The 16,543-nt window shown below is 48.6% G+C and overlaps 2 protein-coding genes across 3 annotated transcripts in view; both read right to left on the reverse strand.

Moving 5' to 3' along the window:
- The window catches only part of RADIL (Rap associating with DIL domain), a 79,362-nt gene extending 72,766 nt beyond the window's left edge, over positions 1-6,596 (reverse strand). The window contains exon 1 of the mRNA XM_060282600.2: positions 6,356-6,596. The gene's annotated coding sequence lies outside the window, so the exon portion shown is untranslated. The remainder of the gene's footprint in view (positions 1-6,355) is intronic.
- Positions 6,597-11,250: 4,654 nt separating this feature from the next.
- The window catches only part of MMD2 (monocyte to macrophage differentiation associated 2), a 37,231-nt gene continuing 31,938 nt past the window's right edge, over positions 11,251-16,543 (reverse strand). For both annotated transcript variants that reach the window (XM_088656728.1, XM_088656729.1), the window contains exon 7: positions 11,251-15,642. In XM_088656728.1, coding sequence (XP_088512854.1) covers positions 15,439-15,642 — 204 coding nt within the window. In that variant the 3' untranslated portion in view covers positions 11,251-15,438. The remainder of the gene's footprint in view (positions 15,643-16,543) is intronic.

The raw sequence follows: 16,543 nt of genomic DNA on the forward strand, positions 1-16,543 counted from the left end.
TGGCTACATTATGCATGGACTGGTTGCAGGGCAACATGGGCAAATGGCTTGAGATAGCTATGAGGTCCATAAATCACCATATAGCATATGTTACAGGTAGGTAGCCGTGTTAGTCTGACGCAGTCAAAATAAAAATAAAAAATCCTTCCAGTAGCACCTTAGAGACCAACTGAGTTTGTCATAGGTATGAGCTTTCGTGTGCATGCACACTTCTTCAGATACCGTATAGCATATATTCTACCCAAAAAAAGCAGCGACCATTTGCTGTTGACAAAGGACAGCTGGACATATAAATGGCCCCATTACCCAGGTGGCGCTGTGGTTAAACCACTGAGCCTAGGGCTTGCTGATCAGAAGGTCGGCGGTTCGAATCCCTGTGACGGGGTGAGCTCCTGTTGCTTGGTCCCAGCTCCTGCCAACCTAGCAGTTCGAAAGCACGTCAAAGTGCAAGTAGATAAATAGGTACTGCTACAGTGGGAAGGTAAACGGCGTTTCCATGTGCTGCTCTGATTTGCCAGAAGCGGCTTTGTCATGCTGGCCACATGACCTGAAAGCTATACGCTGGCTCCCTCGGCCAATAATGCGAGATGAGCGCGCAACCCCAGAGTCGGTCACGACTGGACCTAATGGTCAGGGGTCCCTTTACCTTTACCTTCAGTAGCTTAGGGCCTCATCCAACCTAAATCCGGCCCTGGGTCCAACCGTCAAGAAGGCAGTTTCTGCCCCTGCTGTGGAGGGAAGTGAGGGGCAGGTGAGCCTCGTCCGCCTGGGAAGGGAGCCCCCCTGGGAGAAGGAAAACTCTGACCCTAAACCTCTGCTACCTTGTGGAATACCATCGGGAGACGAAAAGGCTGAGGAGGAAACCCTATGCAAATCCAGAGTGGAGTCCCTAAGACGATTGGATGGCGCCTTGCACGCCTCCTTCCGGCAACTCCTGCAGCCAAGCTGGTGCCAAATGTCTTGCTCCGCTTTCCTTTGGAGCACACTGGCGAGGCTTGGGGGGGGGGTCCTCATCAGCTGGGCATCCCAGGACTTCCATGCACACTGCCCAGATTTGCGCCCCAGAGAGGTCACTTTGGTGCTACTAACCCAGCAGTTTGACTTCACCCCCGGAAGAAGAAGAAGAGTTTGGATTTGATATCCCGCTTTATCACTACCTGAAGGAGTCTCAAAGCGGCTCACATTCTCCTTTCCCTTCCTCCCCCACAACAAACACTCTGTGAGGTGAGTGAGGCTGAGAGACTTCAGAGAAGTGTGACTAGCCCAAGGTCACCCAGCAGCTGCATGTGGAGGAGCGGAGATGCGAACCCGGTTCCCCAGATTACGAGTTCACAGCTCTTAACCACTACATCACACTGGCTCACTCCATTGTCAGACACATGCCAACAACAACAACAACAACAACAACAACAACACTTGCTTTTTTCTTACTGTAAACCACTGTGAGGTTTCTTTTTTTACACAATCAATTGGCATCTAAATCTCATGCAATAAATAAATAAATTTCCAGTCACCTGCAAACCTTCAATCCTGATATGGGCAACATAAAGGTAAAGGTAAAGGGACCCCTGACCATTAGGTCCAGTCACGGACAACTCTGGGGTTGCGGCGCTCATCTCGCTCTATAGGCCAAGAGAGCTGGCGTTTGTCCGCAGACAGCTTCCGGGTCCTGTGGCCAGCATGACTAAGCCACATCTGGCGCACCAGAGCAGCACATGGAAACACCGTTTACCTTCCCGCTGTAGCGGTACCTATTTATCTACTTGCACTTTGACATGCTTTCGAACTGCTAGTTTGGCAGGAGCTGGGACCGAGCAACTGGAGCTCACCCTGTCACGGGGATTCGAACCGCCGACCTTCTGATCGGCAAGCCCTAGGCTCTGTGGTTTAGACCACAGCATATCCCTAAAAGATATGGGCACATAGCAACCTGAAAATATTTCTCCCCCTTTTCCGCTCAACTCAGGGCTGGTGCCTGAAATGTGCCGTTGGCTCCTTAAAAAATCACTCAGCGCGTAGGACTTGCAAATGCTTCCCCAGCCCAGGAAGAGGGTTGGGGGGCGGGAGCAGCAATGCAGTTTTCGCTCTACGGTGGAAAGACAAATAAGGCGACTCTGTGGCATTTGCTAGTGTTCCTGGCACTAACACACAGGTCTCAATGGGATGCCTAATGAAGGTTTTATTATAGCAATAATGACTTTGTCGTAATTAGCTGATCACACAGAGCTCTGGAAATGGAAACTCCCCAAGCAGCTCAGTGAGTTGACGCTTCTCTGGGATTTCTCCCTGTGGCCACAGAACATATTGCAAACATTTCCCAGGGAAACCCAGGCAGCCCCAGCAGGGCAAGAACGCTAAAGGGGGTGGAACACCATATTGGGAGCAGAGGGTCCCATATTCCCTCCATCCTTGCCTCCCTCGATCTTCTGGAAGCCCTCAAAAACAGAAAGACAAAGGAAGTGGGGCAGGGGGAAACCACTGAGGTTGCTGGAGGCTTCCTGCGCCTGAGTCGGGCAGAAATTCAGCAGGTGAAGAAGCTTCACCTGTTGAATATCTGCCTTGCTGTAACACCAAGCGTTTTTAAAAGCCTTCCTTTTGCATACAGTGGGAGCTGCACGGACCTTAACACTCACACACAATCCTTCCTCACCATTTTGATATAACACCCTTCGGGGCTGTAAATAGAAATATATGGGGGTGGGGAATTAGCCCACATGAGTCCAGTTGACCACTGCTTCCCTAGGGCATGGTTTTAGATCCTGCAAATGGCAAAAAGAGCCTCGTTCGTGGCCCCGTCCACCTGGGAGCTGCCCCAGCTTCGGCCACCAGGCCCGGCTTGGTCACCAACAGCAACCAGATGGGCCTCGACTCGCCGGCCAGCTATTTTTTTCCTGGCTGCACTTTCTGAGGGAATGGAAAACACGAGGCAGGCTCTTCCCGTCAGCTGCTGAGCTGGTCGCCTCTGGACACAGCAACCCTTTAAACAGAAGAACCTAAGGAGAGCTGCAGGATCAGGCCAGTGGCCCACCTGGGCCAGCATCCCGTTCTCACAGGGGCCAGCCGGATGCCCGCCATGGGAAGCCCGGAAGCAGGATTGTGTGAAGGACGGTGGAGGCAGAGCCGAGCCCTCTCCTCTATGAATTTCTCCTCTTTTAATCCAAGACAGTGGCCGTCACTGCCTCCTGCAGCAGGGAGTTCCACAGTTCCTTTTATCCGTCCTGAATCTTCCAACACTCAGCTTCATTGGATGCCCATTCAAAGCACATCCTTTCCCTCAAAGAATTCTGGGGGCTGTAGTGCAGAGCTATTCCCCACAAGATAAAATCACGGAATAATCGTAGAACTGGAAGGGACCCCGAGGGTCATCCAGCCCAGCCCCCTGAAACGCAGGAATCTCAACTGAAGCATCCATGGCAGGCATCCGTTAAGAAACTCCAGTTCCCAGGATTCTCTGGGAGAGAAATTGTGTTTGCGAAACCCCAGGCGCTTTGTGTGTGGTTTTCCTCCCTCTTGTGCCTCGCAAGGATGATTCCTCCCTGCGCTCTCTCCCTGTCCCTCCCCTGCGTGTCCATTTCTGCTCCGCTGCCAAGGAGCTCCCTTTGTGCACTGGCGCATCCCCTGATTCCCACACCTCTCGGCCCGTCTCCATTTCAGCCTCTCTGCGTCCAGGTCGCCAGCTCACCTTTCCGATCCGTCTGCCTCGACGGACGTCTGTAGGTCACCCTGTGCCGCAGTCATCGGAGAGGCCGATTTACGCAGAGTCAGAACATTGCTCCATCGGGCTCAGTGCTGTCCACACAGACCGGCAGCAGCTCTCTAGCGTTTGAGAGAGAATCCTCTCCCAGAGATGTCAGCGGGGACTGGACCAGGAATATTCTGTGTGCAAGGCATGGGCCTTTCCCCAAATATCTCCCGCTACCCCCCCCAACTAATCCAGCTGCAAACGCCACTCCTGGGCTTGCAGGCCCCACCCCCGATGCCCCACACAACAGCCGGTTCTGCCTGTGCGCGCCTGCTCTATTAGAATGGCTTTTAGAGAGGTATCTGTGGCCACGTTGGCACAATGCATTGGAAACAGAGCAGCCCCACTTTAAACAGTCCCCAAGAATCCTGGGGTGTCTCTTGAGGATTGTGGTCAGGATAGCACCATCCCCTCCCAGTGCTACAGTTCCCAGAGCGGTTTAAGAACCGTTTCCTCCTCCGCACACGATGCCTAGCCAAGGGAGTGCATAATAATAATAATAATAATAATAATAATAATAATAATAATAATAATAATAATAATAATAATAATACCTATATTTATACAGGTTCCTACTCAGAATTAGGCCCCAGTCAGATGGGCGGTTGAGTTACTGCAGTCAGAACCTAGAGCGCTTGATAGCCAGCCAGAGCAGAACAGAAAGGGAGAGGGCCCCCAATAAATATTTAGGGTGTCAAATTTCGTCCTCGCTCAAGGGCACCATATTAACAAAGTCCGCCCCTGTCCCCTGGGACCTGTGATCCCATCTCCGGCGCCCATGTTGCTGTTCGTACCGTATCATTATTGATTATTGATCACCCGCCCTTCACCCTAAAGTTCCACGGCAGGTTGCAGCATTAAAACACCTTAGGACAACTCAGCGGTGGACTCTAAGCCTCTTCTCCTTCGCTGGAGGTTTTCAAGCAGAGGCTGGGTGGGCACCCATCAGCTGTGGTACCGGGCATTGCAGGGGGTTGGACTAGAGGACCTCCTGGGTCCCTTCCAACTTGATGATTACGTGATTCCACAAACTTCCAACTGTAAAAATAAGGTGGGTCCTAAAGACACACACTTTGAGTGTCGAAAGCCAGGGGCCAAATTCTCTCTGCCAAGGCGTCTGTTACGGAATCCAGACCTTTCGCACGTCAGCCGCACTCGCCAAGCTCCCCTTTGGAGCCGCTCCGTCCGGTGCTTCTATTAGCTGCTTAATTAATCTGGGGTAACGACCGACCTCGGGTTCCACCCTCACAAACCTGTCGCTTTTTGTGGGTGGAGGAAACATCTCTCCTTGCGCCACTTGCCATGGAGGAAGACGACGAGGAGGAGGAGGAGGAGGAGAGGGCTCTCGATGCCCACATAGTCAGAACAGCTCTCCTCTGCCTCCACACTCAGAAGCAGCAGGATGGGAGAAGAGGGCGCTTGCGCTCGGATCCTGCTTGCTGCAGGTTTCCCTGAAGAGGCAGCTGCTTGGCCACTGAGAGGACAGGATGCTGGACTGCTTGGGCTACTGACCTGATCCAGTGGCCAGCCTGTTTTTGCGGAGCCTCCAGCTCCAGAGGCAGTCTATGCACATTGCTACATCATTGGGAGTATTTGGCCACTGGCCTGATCCTGCAGCCAGCCTTTTCTTATGTCCTTGTTCCTTCCTGGCCACATCAGGGCCATGAAAGTGCACTTAGCTTTTTTAAAAACCCAAGTTCAGCGATCTCAAGGGTCCGGGACACGGATCCTGACCAGGGCCAGATTTAGGTTGGATGAGGCCCTCAGCTCCTGAAGGTAATGGGGCCCTTGATATGTCCAGCTGTCCTTTGTCAACAACAAATGCTATATGGCAATTTATGGACATAATAGGTATCTAAAGCCATTTGCACATAACAAAACACCTATTTTATCATAAAATACATATTTTATGTAGGCACACTATATATAGAAATGAGCAAACCAGTGATATTTTAGGGAGCAGGCTAACAGGTGGGGCCCATTACCTACACAACACAAAACACTGTTGCTGGGTGTAGGTTTTATTTTATTTGTTTTATATCTTATATTTTGGGAATGTACATCCAGTTTTCCCCTTTAGTTTTTTTTTTTAGGGGGAGCCCAAGAGAGTGGGGCCCTGAGAGCTATAGCTTGTTTAGCTTATACATCAATCCGGCACTGATCCTGACCCCTTCCCTTCCCAGTTCCTGGCTGGGATCTCGGGATCCGCGCTTGCGTGTCTCTCCGCGGGGTAGTACAGTGTATCGCAACCCGATCGACCGTGCGCGCGGCGCGCTCGTGTGTTTGCGGACGCCGCGAACTCCGTCTCTATGTCAACCTGCCCCACTTTCCGGCGGCTCCTCCGCTTGGCACGTCCGCACTTGCGAGCCTAAATTCCTTTGCACCCATTGCTCGGAACAGTTTTTCTCTCTTTTGGGGGGCGAGGAGGGGAACCCCTCCTTGGAATCCCCACCCCGCCCCTCTCCCTTTCTCCCCCAGATTGCGCTCAGGCAGCAACAAGCACCCCCACCCCCCGTTTCGCCCTTGCGCTCCTGGCTTCCCGGCGCCACTCCGGTGCCACTCCGGTGCCACCTTCCAGGGCGCATCCCGAAGTGCCCCGAGCCAGCCACTCACCTCCCGCGGCGGCGCCCGGCGGGGCATCGTGGGCGTCGGGCGCCCTGGCAGCTGGAAGTCTCCGGAGGAGAGTCCGGCCGAGGCTCCTTCGCCCTCCCGCTCCGTCCGAGCGCACGTCCCGGCCGCCGGGGCGGAGATGAGCCCCGAGCGGAGGCGGGAGCCGAGCGGGTCGCGGCGCCACCTGGTGGCCGATGGGCGGAGGAGCCGGACGGAGCAGCCGGGATTAGGAAGAGCAGGCGTTTCTGGGGGTACTCGGAGGTACGCAGTACCGCCCTCCAAAACTGTTCGCAACGTGGCACTTACTGAAACAAACTTCATAGTGAGTCCCGGCACCTTTTTTCCCCTTTTCTTTTCTTTTTCATTATTTTCTTTTTTTTATTTTGACAAAAGTAATTACCCTAGGCAGTGCTTGTTTTCTAAAGAAATGTTGAGGGGTGCTCTCATTTTGACTCGTTTTATATTTCAGATCCGGGGAAATAAATACTGTAAATGGACAAAAGGACAAAGATTCACAAAACGTTTAGGGGTAGGCGTCCCCCCCAGAAAGAAAAAAAGCACTGATCATAAATCAATAAGAATAAAAATGTGCACACACCCCCACCGAGACCATTCCATTGTAACTATCCAACCTCCCAAAATTTCAACACCTCTTGCAGTGGTTTGACCCATTTCCGTTTTAACAGTAGAAATTCTACAGAACCCTCCATATGGCCTCAAAATCACTTCTCCTGCATATTCCCCACCTTGCCTTAATGATACATGCTAATTTATCATTAATAGCTATATACCCCACATCTTTATACCATTCTTCCATTATATACTCTGCTTGCCCCTTCTACTTGCTAGCTATAATAATTCGTGCAGCTGTCAATAAATTTGTGAGCTACCTCTGGACTTGGTCAGCTTTAACCAGTGGTTTGTTTGTTTTTCTGGAGGGACGCAGGGGTATGCATACCCCTAAATATTTTGTGAATCTTTGTACTTTTGACCATTTACAGTATTTATTTTCCCCAATTTGAACTATATAAATAGTGATTTTCCTGAGTCAAAATGAGAGTACCCCTAAACATTTTGGGGGGGGGGAGTACTGGCTTTAACCCAGTGATTTCTGTTATCTCCTTAAACACCCTTTGCAAAAAAAATGTACATATTTACACCCCCACCACATATGAACATAATTCTATGTTTCCTGGAATCCCCTCCAACATAACACCGAATATTCCTTTTTTCATTTGATTTAATCTGACTGGTGTTACCATAAATACCATCTCCAAGCTAATTTATAATAATTTTCTTTTATTATTATGGAGAACATTTTCAACGTACCTTTCTCCCACATTTCCCCACAGCTTTGACTATCTATCTGCCCTGTTGTCTCCTTTTCCCACATCTCTCTTATTTCTTTGAAGTTCTTGTTTTCCCTTAACCACTTCTTTCTCCTTTTCTTTTCTTTTTTTAAAGCACTAACTCCATACCCTCCAACATGTCTACAATGAAAATAAGGATCACTGCAGATGGTGACAGCAGTCACGAAATTAAAAGACGCTTGCTTCTTGGGAGAAAAGCAATGACAAACCTAGTTACAGGTAGGTAGCCGTGCATGCACACGAAAGCTCATACCAAAATAAAAACTTAGTTGGTCTTTAAGGTGCTACTGAATGACAAACCTAGACAGCATCTTAAAAAGCAGAGACATCACCTTGCCTACAAAGGTCCGTATAGTTAAAGCTAAGGTTTTCCCAGTAGTGATTTATGGAAGTGAGAGCTGGACCATAAAGAAGGCTGATCGCCGAAGAATTGATGCTTTTGAATTGTGGTGCTGGAGGAGACTCTTGAGAGTCCCATGGACTGCAAGAAGATCAAACCTATCCATTCTGAAGGAAATCAGCCCTGAGTGCTCACTGGAAGGACAGATCGTGAAGCTGAGGCTCCAATACTTTGGCCATCTTCATGAGAAGAGAAGACTCAATGGAAAAGACCCGGATGTTGGGAAAGATGGAGGGTACTAGGAGAAGGGGATGACAGAGGACAAGATGGCTGGACAGTGTTCTCGAAGCTATTAATATGAGTTTGACCAAACTGCGGGAGGCAGTGGGCAGTGGAAGACAGGAGTGCCTGGCGTGCTCTGGTCCATGGGGTCACGAAGAGTCGGACACGACTAAACGACTAAACAACAACAAAGGAAAAGTGGGACATTCTGGGATCAAATCAGAAACCAGGACGGCTTCTCTAAATCAGGGATATCCTTAGAAAACAGGGACACTTGGAGGTATAATCAGGGCTTTTTTTCAGCTGGAGCTGAACTTGGCTCTTGCACCTCTCCAGGTGGGCACCTGTTATAATTGCCATTATAAGAGATCAAGGGAGAAGTTCATGCTGAGCTCCGACACATATTTTTCTAGAAAAATAGCATTGATGATAATGATGATGATGATTTCATTTCCATGCTAAGGTTACCAGGTGTCCCCGCTTCCCGGGGACAGTCCCCAGATTTACAAATCAGTTCCCATTCAAAATCTATTGAAGTTGAAAAGTGTCCCCAGATTCATTGAAAAAAATCTGGTAACCTTACTGCTATGCCAAGATGATCAAGGGTCTGGAAACTAAGCTTTTATGTTTAGGGAAGTTTTTAATATTTGATGTTTTATTATGTTTTTAATCTGTGGGGAGCCACCCAGGGTGGCTGGGGAGGCCCAGGCGGATGGGCAGGGTATAAATATATTATTATTAATAATAATAATTGAGTCCAGTTTGGTTTGCAGGCCACAAACATCAAGCACAGGGGGACACTCACAGCAAAAAGAGCTATTTTGCTCACCCACAGATGGCGCCTTGCCAGTTCCATAGAAACAGTTGGAAAAGTAGACAATTTTGAGTCAGAGCTCACCTTCCTCTGAGTCACTGCAACCCACATTTTGGCAGCTACAGCCATTCAAGAAAATGAATGGTTTTATTACCGGTAGTCGAGGTTTCTCCTTTTCAGAACTTGCTGCTGGTAAACCGGTGCCCCATTTCTGCCCTGTTTTGCTCACCTTTGGAAGATTCCCTACCAACCTTTGGCGAGGTGGCCCCTTCCAGTCGTGTTGTCATCCGTCCCTGTCATTTCTAGCAGCCGTGCCCTGTTGTAAGTTCCAATGCCACCCTCCACCCTCGAAGCAGCCCTAGCCAGTGTACTGGAAAAAGCAGATCACCCGTGTCGAAGCAATGATTCTTCAACATCAGCTTCGTTGGACTGGTCATGTTTTGCGGATGCCTGATGATCGTCTTCCAAAGCAACTACTCTATTCTGAACTTAAAAATGGAAAGCGTAATGCTAGCGGTCAACAAAAGAGGTTTAAAGACTGTCTCAAGGCAAATCTTAAAAAAAAAAATGTAGTATAAACACTGACAACTAGGAAACACTTGCCTGCAACGGCTCCAATTGGAGAACAGCCTTTGCCAAAGGTGTTGTGGGCTTTGAAGACACTCGAACTCAGGACGCAAGGGAGAAATGCGCTAAGAGGAAGGCACACTTGGCAAATCCACACCGTGATCAACTCCCACCCGGAAACCAATGTCCCCACTGTGGAAGGACGTGGGGATCCAGAATTGGCCTCCACTGTTAAGACTGTGTTCATGGAAGACCATCTTCCTCGGCTATGAGGGATCGCCAAAGAAGAAGAAGAATGGTGGGGGGCATTATGGGAAATGGGAATGGTGCCTAGGCCCAAGTGCCCCTTCTGTGGGCATCCAATGAAACTGAGTGTTGGAAGATTCAGGGCGGATAAGAGAAAGCCCTTTTTCATGCAATGAACAGATAAACTGTGGAACTCCCTCCCACAGGAGGCAGGGAGTGTCGCCCACTTGGATGGCTTTGAAAGAGGATTAAACTAATTCATGGAGGAGCTGAGGCGATTCATGGCTACTAGTCACAAGAGCTGTTCTCTGCCTCCACGGCCAGACGCAACCACACTTCTGAGCGCCAGCTGCTGGAAACCACAGGAGGAGAGAGGGTTCTCGCACTCGGGTCCTGCTTGCTGGCTTCCCATTGGGGCAACTGGTGGGCCACTGGGAGAACAGGATGCTGGACTCGATGGGCCATGGGCCTGATCTGGCAGACTCTTCTTACTTTGCCATTGCTTGGTAAGAGCCTCCCAGGACCCCGTCATGGGGTGCAGAATTGAAGTGGTAGGTTTGTGCATCTAGAGATGCAAATTAGCATATGCAAATGTGATGCAAATCTGCTCTCCTTTGTGGCAATGCAGAAGTGGCAGCCTACCCCTGGGCTGCTCTATTACGGCAGCAGGATTGGATGAGAGAATGCAGATTTTTTTTTAAAAAAATTGGACACATGTGAATCATTTTAAAACATGACACACAAACAGCCCCCCCCCCCCCCGGAGACATTTCAGGGTCGTGTTTTGGTGCCTGGGGCAGAGAAGCAAACAGCACACCAATTCAGGGTCCGTTGTCCCTGAGGCCAACCGAGGTATTTGGACACCTGAGGCAAATAAAAAAACCTTTAAAAACAAAGCAATTATTTCTCTTTCTTGGCTCCCAAAATCAGCCCCTTGAGGCCACTGCCTCCCTCTGCCTTGCTGGGCTGAACCCACAGAGGCCTGACCCAGTGTTGCCTTCTCCAGGATTTCACCCTCTCTAGAATCACAGAATTTCAGAGTTGGAAGGGATCCCAAGGGTCACCTAGCCCAACCCCCTTCCCTAAAATGGGAATTTCTTCAGTCCAGCTGTTGTGGTCGCGGTGGTTGATGGAAGGCGGAGTTCAAAACATCTGGAAGTTTGGGGAAAGTGGCTTTCACTGGTCACAGGCTTTGTTCCAATGACTTGCCCTTCCCATCCCCAAAATGGCCCAAGGTCGGAAGCCCAAACCCCTTCCCCAAAATGGAAGGACAAAGAGACAACGGCAAACAAGGCATCTTTAATTATTATTATTATTTCCAAATCTTATTCCACGAGAAACAGTCTGCCCTAACATGATCTTTAGTACAATCCATATTAAATAACACTGTGTTAACTACAAGATACTGATTTTAACAAGAGACAAGTGGTTTTAAAACAGTTGGGTTCTCCACCCACCCCCGTTTCCCTGTGTGTCTGTATCTCATCCGCAGTTTCGTTCACAGACATTCTTCTCTGAAGTTACAAATTTGTATGAAAAGTTAGTAGAAAACATTTAGGACGATTGTAACAGCTGCCCCACTGCTGATTTTACGACAGGAAGATCTTACAAAGCATAAAAACAACCAGAAAAATCGGAGACTTTGGGAAATCCAAGGTTGTCTGGATTTGCGCAAGGAGAAGGTTTGTAGAAGTGGGGGAACCATAGATCAGATGCCTGTCCCAACCTGGCGCCCTCCAGATAATTTTGGACTACAACTCCCATCTTCCCAGACCTTTGAAATTGGGGCATGGTTTGTGAATCTAACAGGAGAATCAGTTCCATTGCTACCCCCGATGGCAGCCTTTGGTCCATTTACTGTATTTATTTTCCCCAATTTGAACTATAAAATGGTGATTTTCTTGAGTCAAAATGAGAGTACCCCTAAACTTTTTTTAAAAAGAAAAAAAGCACCTTTAATCAGACTTTTAGAAGACAGCCCTGTTTAGGGAAGCTTTTAATATTTGATGAATTGTTGTATTTTAATATTCTGCTGAGACAGACTGAATTAGAGGCTCACACGAGCCTGCAACCAGCTATCTGCTGTGCATATAAAAAGGGGAATGTAACTCTGCTACATAAAGGAACTTGCTAGCGCCAGTTAGGAAGGATGATAATAAACAATATATCCTCTCCTGCCACCCTGATCATTCCCCCACACAGTTGGGGGCAGTAATGCCAGTTGCCTGAAGCCACAGGAGGGGAGAGCCAGAGAGGGCTGCTCTTGCGCTCAAATCCTGTGTCTCCCACTGGGTCATCTGGTTGTCCCCTGGGAGAGCAGGATGCTAGACCAGGTGAGCCATTGGCCTGATCCAGCAGGCCACTTCTTATGCTCTCCACGTGCCTTTGCCTGAGATCCTTCATGGGGAAGGAGCAGCTATCTGGACTCGGCATTTGGTCCTTTGAAAGAGAAAGGCTAGCAATTCTGCAACCATTTGAGTAACAATTTAAAAAGCACATTTGATTCTCCAGCCTCTCCACGTGTCCCAGTTATGTTGGATGTGTGTGTGCATGGGGGGGGGGGCTAGTGTCTAGATATTTAGTCTGTTTACATTTTAACATTATTGCCTTCCATTTAGTCAGTAAGAGCTAAAAGTATAAGTTATTGGCATTTTTTAAAAAAGGTATTCCTCTACTATTTTGGAAACAGAATTTGAAAAGACCTGAATTTCAAAGAACATTGAAATTTCTCGTTTTGCTGAATTTCCTGTGGAATTTCAGTGCCATCTGATGAAGGCCCCCTCTGCACCAAACGTGACATTTTAAGCAGTCATGGCTTCACCCAAAATATCCTGGGAGTTGTAGTTTGTTAAGGCTGCTGAGAATTGTTGGGCGACCCCTGTTCTTCTCCCGGAGCTCCAATTCCCAGAGTTGCTTTAACAATCCATCCCTCTTCCGAGGGAACTCTGGGAATTGTAGCTCTCGGAGGGGTCCAGGGGTCACTCAACAATTCTCAGCACCCTTAACAAACTAGAGTTCCCAGGATTCTCTGGGGAAAGCCATGACAGCTTAAAGGGGGATAATACTGCTTTAAAAGAATAGTGCGGATGGGGCCTAAGATTAGATAAAGGTCAGTTAAAATGGGCTGAGATGACTATGAAACAGGATCTCTCTCTTTCCCTTTTGCAGTGAAGGGGGGGGGCAGATCCCTTCTGGACCCCAGAAGCTTTTAACACATTGCTCTGCAGTTTTCATGGCTTGATTCAAAGTACCTTAAAGTGAGCTGCAGCTCTGAAATGCATTAGGTCTTTTCCTTCCTTCCTTCCTTCCTTCCTTCCTTCCTTCCTTCCTTCCTTCCTTCCTTCCTTCCTTCCTTCCTTCCTTTCTTTCTTTCTTTCTTTCCCTGCCAGATATTCTGTTAGCTCTTCCACAAGGAATTGTCGAACGAAAGAATCATAGGATCATAGAGTTGAAAGAGACCACAAGGGCCATCCAGTCCAACCCCCTGCCAAGCAGGAAACACCATCAAAGCATTCTTGACATATGCCTGTCAAGCCTCTGCTTAAAGACCTCCAAAGAAGGAGACTCCACCACACTCCTTGGCAGCAAATTCCACTGCCGAACAGCTCTTACTGTCAGGAAGTTCTTCCTAATGTTGAGGTGGAATCTTTTTTCTTGTAGTCTGAATCCATTGCTCCGTGTCCGCTTCTCTGGAGCAGCAGAAAACAATCTTTCTCCCTCCTCTATATGGCATCCTTTTATATATTTGAACATGGCTCTCATATCACCCCTTAACCTTCTCCAGGCTAAACATACCCAGCTCCCTAAGCCATTCCTCATAACGCATCATTTCCAGGCCTTTGAAAGGAATGGCAAGAGTGTCTGAGATTTGATGACTTCGAGATCCCACCCTAACTTTGGCTGGTAGGAACTAACGGCACAGCGCTGGTGCTTTTTAACAGCTGCCAAGCCAAACCCTCAATTTCTGAAGAAGTGTGCATGCACACGAAACCTTATACCCAGAACAACCCTAGTTGGTCTCTAAGGTGCTAGTGGACAATATTTTAATTGTTTAATTTATTTCAACTGTGTCGGACCAACATGGCGACCTACCTGAACCTCAATTTCTCAGTTTCAATCCTTGCAGGATTAAATTCCAGGGAAGTTCTGCTTCTATCCCAGACAGCCTTTTGTAGAAATTGCTCCTGCTACCCCGAATGAAGCTTCTTTCTATCTCATCGGACTCTCAGTTCATCTGCCCCGTCTGGCTGTCCTTCCCATCAGCTGGTATCCTTTTTCTAACTGGAGGTTGAACCAGGGAACTGAGCCAGGGACCCTCTTGCCCCTAGGCTAAAGACCATGACCTCTCCAACCACGAGGCTATATAGAATGATGACTTTTTCATTTTTGTAAAATCTTAAAATTAAGGCTTGGTTTTCCTAGTGGTGGGAAGCGGCTCAGGGCTGTGCTCCTTCCAATGATGGAATGTTGCTCCCTATCCCTGCACATAGAAACAAAGCCTGTCAAGGAGGAAGCCAGGCACAGCACTTTTTTCCTCCTGACAAACTCATTTTCTATGTACAGACGGCTTTCCCAAGTGGTCCTGTCATCTGAGTTCATGCAATCCAAAAGGGCATATCATTTCATCCCCTGCCTATTAGAAGCAGGTTGAGCATTTTAGGACACTGCGGGAACCAATAGGCAATGTATTTATGACCGCATCCTGCGACTGACGGGCAACAGATTCTTAGCCCATTCGCATCTTTTCCTGTGGTCATTCGTCACATTCAGAAGTCGCCAAGGGAAACAATCCTGTTTCCATCGAAAGGTGTGGAAACGGCTCGGCTGAAGATGTCATTTCCAAGTCCGCAACGTCCAGACAAAAGTTGGAGATTCAGATTCTGTGGCTTCCAAAAAAAACTAGCCTAAGCATTTGACTGTCTGGCCCTTGATTGTCCATGCTGTGACATCACAGCAGCTAAGCCAATTGCAGCCAGCAAGGGAGGGGCAGATTTTTGTGTGTTTGTAGGAAATGAGACTACAACCAGTCAGTTATGATGGGTTCTCTGCTGACTGGTATTAATGTAAATCTCCTGCCAGCTTCCTATTTGGTTTCCTTGCTACCAGTTTGTGTCAACGAACACTTAGGACCACGAGGACAGACACTTCCAAGTTCCTCCAGAGAGAGGCCTGTTTATCTCCCTCCCCCCTTGCCTTTTCAAGAATATCCATTAATTGTTCGCTTCATTACAAAACCCTTGCCTAAAAACACTGATTTATAAAAAATAAGAATAGAAAAAAACAACCCTTGGGGCTTGGGCAAGTTTGGCCAAGGAAATAATACTAAAGACCACCACCTCCCATCAGGAGAAGGAGGAATCAGCACAGGTCCATGCCTCCCAAGGGCGAACCAAAGGACGAGAGTCTGTTGGAAGGCCCACCCCCCAAATTGCTGGTACCTCCAAATCCTTCTTCTTAAGGCACCTGTCTACCTGGAGGTTTCTGCCTCGACATCGCTTGGCCGATAGAGGTATCTCCAGATGGCGTAATAGTGGGTGCCAGCTCCAAGCGCCACGAAAAGGTGCCAGATGGCATGGGCGAAGGGGATGCGCCCGTCGCTCTTGAAGAAGACGGTGCCCAAGCAGTAGAAAAACCCACCAGTCACCAGCTCCGAAAGGCCGTCCGTGTTGGGCTGCGGCAGCCAAGCAGAAAGAAAGGCCAGCGATCAGTGATCAGGTGGCGGAATCCAGGGAGCAAAGCCACAAGCCCCTCCAAGCGCCCCTATTTCCCAGGGACGGTCCCAGATTTACAGAAGCCGTCCCAGTTTCTGATTTGACCCCAGAATGTCCCCCTTTTCCTTAGGATGTCCTTATTTTCATCGGAGGGTATGGAGTTATGTGGCTCCCTGAGCCGAGGAGATCAATTCACAGCCTTTAGAAGACATCTAAAGGCAGCACTATATAGGGAAGTTTTTTTAAATGCTTAATGTTTTATTGTGTTTTTATATACAGTCGTACCTTGGCTTTCGAACTGCTTAGTCCTCAAACGTTTTGGCTCCCGAAGGTCACAAACCCGGAAGTGACTGTTCCAGTTTGCGAATTATTTTTAGAAGCCGAATGTCTGACGGGGCTTCCGCGGCTTCTGATTGGCTGCAGGAAGCTCCTGCAGCCAATCAGAAGCCGTGCTCTGCTTTCCGAACGTTTTGGAAGTCGAACAGACTTCTGGAACGGATTCCGTTCCAAGGTACAACTGTATGTTGGCAGCCTCCCAGGGTGGCTGAGACGACCCAGTCAGATGGGCGGGGTATAAATATTATTATTATTATTATTATTATTATTATTATGGAATAGGATGTCCCTATTTTTATCAGATAAATGTTGGAGGGTATGGAGAAATGAGAAGTGGCGGCCCCATTTCATGGGGTTCAGGCAAGATCCCTCAAGAACCCCATGAAATTTTGGGGAACTCTTATGAGATCTTGTCATGGAAGCTACCAGCACATTCATGTGATGCTGGCAAGTGAGGGAGGCTGTTCCCATTTTGCCTCAGGTGGCAAAACAGAACAGGCCACCCCTGGGTACCCACCTTTGGTG

Source organism: Zootoca vivipara, chromosome 13 (assembly GCF_965207765.1).
Source record: "Zootoca vivipara chromosome 13, rZooViv2.hap1.1, whole genome shotgun sequence".
In the NCBI taxonomy this organism is placed as follows: Eukaryota; Metazoa; Chordata; class Lepidosauria; order Squamata; family Lacertidae; genus Zootoca; species Zootoca vivipara.